Source organism: Alosa alosa, chromosome 21, assembly GCF_017589495.1.
Source record: "Alosa alosa isolate M-15738 ecotype Scorff River chromosome 21, AALO_Geno_1.1, whole genome shotgun sequence".
In the NCBI taxonomy this organism is placed as follows: domain Eukaryota; kingdom Metazoa; phylum Chordata; class Actinopteri; order Clupeiformes; family Clupeidae; genus Alosa; species Alosa alosa.
The window spans coordinates 28,904,406-28,906,905 of NC_063209.1; the positions used below are offsets into that span (position 1 = coordinate 28,904,406).

The following is a 2,500-nucleotide window of genomic DNA, read 5'->3' on the forward strand; positions in this document are numbered from 1 at the left end:
GCGCCGGTCCATCTCGTCTGTCCTCACAGTGTGCGTGTGTGTGTGTAACCCACAGCTGGTCTCCCTGTGAGGACGGACGTGGCGCCCGGTCCATCTCGTCTGTGTGCAGGTGCACGTCGCTCTTTCTTCTGCAGGATGAAGTGCAACAGACCGCAGGTCAAGATGGAGGACAAGGACTTCAACTCCACCTGCTCCAAGAAGAAAGGTTAATACATACGCATGCACACGCACACACACACACACACACACACACACACACACACACCAGGGCAGGAAAATACAGGAAAGGTCCTCCACACTTAACAAATGCAAGTCACCATTACCCCATGCAAACATACAGTGGGAGCTATCTGGTGTAAAATCCAGCGTTGCTACCGTGCATGCTTTTCCCTCGCTCTGTGTGTGTTTCTCCCATGGTGTGTGTGTCCGCCAGTCTGAGTGTGTGTGTGTGTGTCTGTGTGTGTGTGTTTTCTCCACTGGTGTGTGTATGTCTGTTAATGGGGTTACTGCTGGGGTCCATTTGTCATACTGCACAAACATAACATTAACATAAATATAAACATCACATTAACATAAATATAAACATCACACTAACATAAATATAAACTTCACATAAACGTAAATATAAACATAAATACAAACATCACACTAACATAAATATAAACATAAATATAAACATAACACTAACATAAATATAAACGTAACACTAACATAAATATAAACATAACACCAACATAAATATAAACATCACATTAACATAAATATAAACATCACATTAACATAAATATAAACATCACACTAACATAAATATATACATCACACTAACATAAATATGAACATCACAGTAACATAAATATAAACAAAATATAAACATCACACTAACATAAGTATAAACATAACATTAACATAAAAGCTACATATTTGGTGTAATAAGAGAAGCCAACATTGATAATGTGTGTTTCTCCCCTGGTATGTATGTGTGTGTGTGTGCGTGCGTTTCTCCCCTGGTATGTGTGTGTGCGTGCGTGTGTATGTACATGCGTGCGTTTCTCCCCTGGTATGTGTATGTACATGCGTGCGTTTCTCCCCTGGTCTGTGTGTGCGTGTGTGTGTGTGCGTGTGTGTGTGTGCGTGTGCGTGTACGTGTGTGCGCGTGTGTGTGTGTGTGTGCGTGTGTCCACACAGCGGACCGTAAGAGCTTCTGCACGATCCACAGCACGGGCTACCTGAAGAGCTGGCCGCCCACTAAGATGGGCGTGGAGGAGGACGGTGAGGTGGACGGGGAGGGCTGCAACCTCAGCTGCCTGGTGGCCATCGGGCCGCCGCATTACCACATCCTGCCGCCCCGCGACACACACACATCCGCTGGGCTAAGCTCCACCGAGCACGCCCTCCGACACGCCATCGACGGCAAGTTCGTCTTCGTTGACCAGAGGTGGGTGGGACCCCTGCTGCAAACCAACACAGAGCAATCACACACACTCACTCACACACTCTCTCTCTCACACACACACTCTCTCTCTCATACACACACACACACTCTCTCACACACACACACACTCTCTCTCTCATACACACACACACACTCTCTCTCTCTCTCACACACACACTCTCTCACACACACTCCATTTCTTTACATTTTTTTTCTTTCTTTTACACACTCTCTTTCTCATACACACACACACATTTCTCTCATTATTACACACATTTCTCTCTCTCTTTATATACACACATATTATTATCTCTCTCTCTCTCTCTTTCACACACACACTCTCTCACACACACACACACACTCTCTCTCTCTTTCTATACACATTACACCTTTCTTTCTCTCACACTTTCCTCTCATACACACATCGCTTTCTTTCATTACACACATACACATTATTTTCACACACACACACACACATTATTCTCTCACACACACATTCTTCTTTCTATATGCACACACACCCACATTCCTGCTGCCATATCCGAGAGTGAGCCATGGGTAGCAGCTTGTGTGTGTGTGTGTGTGTGTGCGTGTGTGTGTGCATGTGTGTGTGTTTGTGTGCGCGTGATCTGCCCTTTAATGGCCAAATTTAGCCAAAGCAGAGAAGGGTGAAATTTAGGCCAGACATGCCAACTACAAATACACAGTAACACACATACACACACAGACTCAAACACAGATGCACACACACACTCAGACTCAAACACACTCACACACACAGACTCAAACACAGATGCACACACATACACACACACACACAGACTCAAACACAGAAGTCAGTTGTGGAGCTGTGATCCCTCCATTGCTCTACCTGCTGAACAAGTCTTCAGTTTGATCCTCAACATGGCTCAATGGCTCTCCTTGATCTGTGTGTGTCTCTGTGTGTGTGTGTCTGTGCGTATGTCTCCGTGGATGTGTGTGTGTATGTCTCTGTGTGTGTGTGTGTGTGTGTCTCTGTGCGTATGTCTCTCTGTGTGTGTGTGTGTCTCCTCAACATGGCTCAATGGC

At 45.4% G+C, this 2,500-nt stretch overlaps 1 protein-coding gene across 1 annotated transcript in view; it reads left to right on the plus strand.

Moving 5' to 3' along the window:
* The window catches only part of LOC125286152 (aryl hydrocarbon receptor nuclear translocator-like protein 1), a 21,887-nt gene that overhangs the window by 12,354 nt on the left and 7,033 nt on the right, over positions 1-2,500 (plus strand). Inside the window, exons 11-12 of the mRNA XM_048230918.1 lie at positions 56-205; positions 1,186-1,435. Of these exons, the coding sequence (XP_048086875.1) occupies positions 56-205; positions 1,186-1,435 (400 nt within the window). The remainder of the gene's footprint in view (positions 1-55; positions 206-1,185; positions 1,436-2,500) is intronic.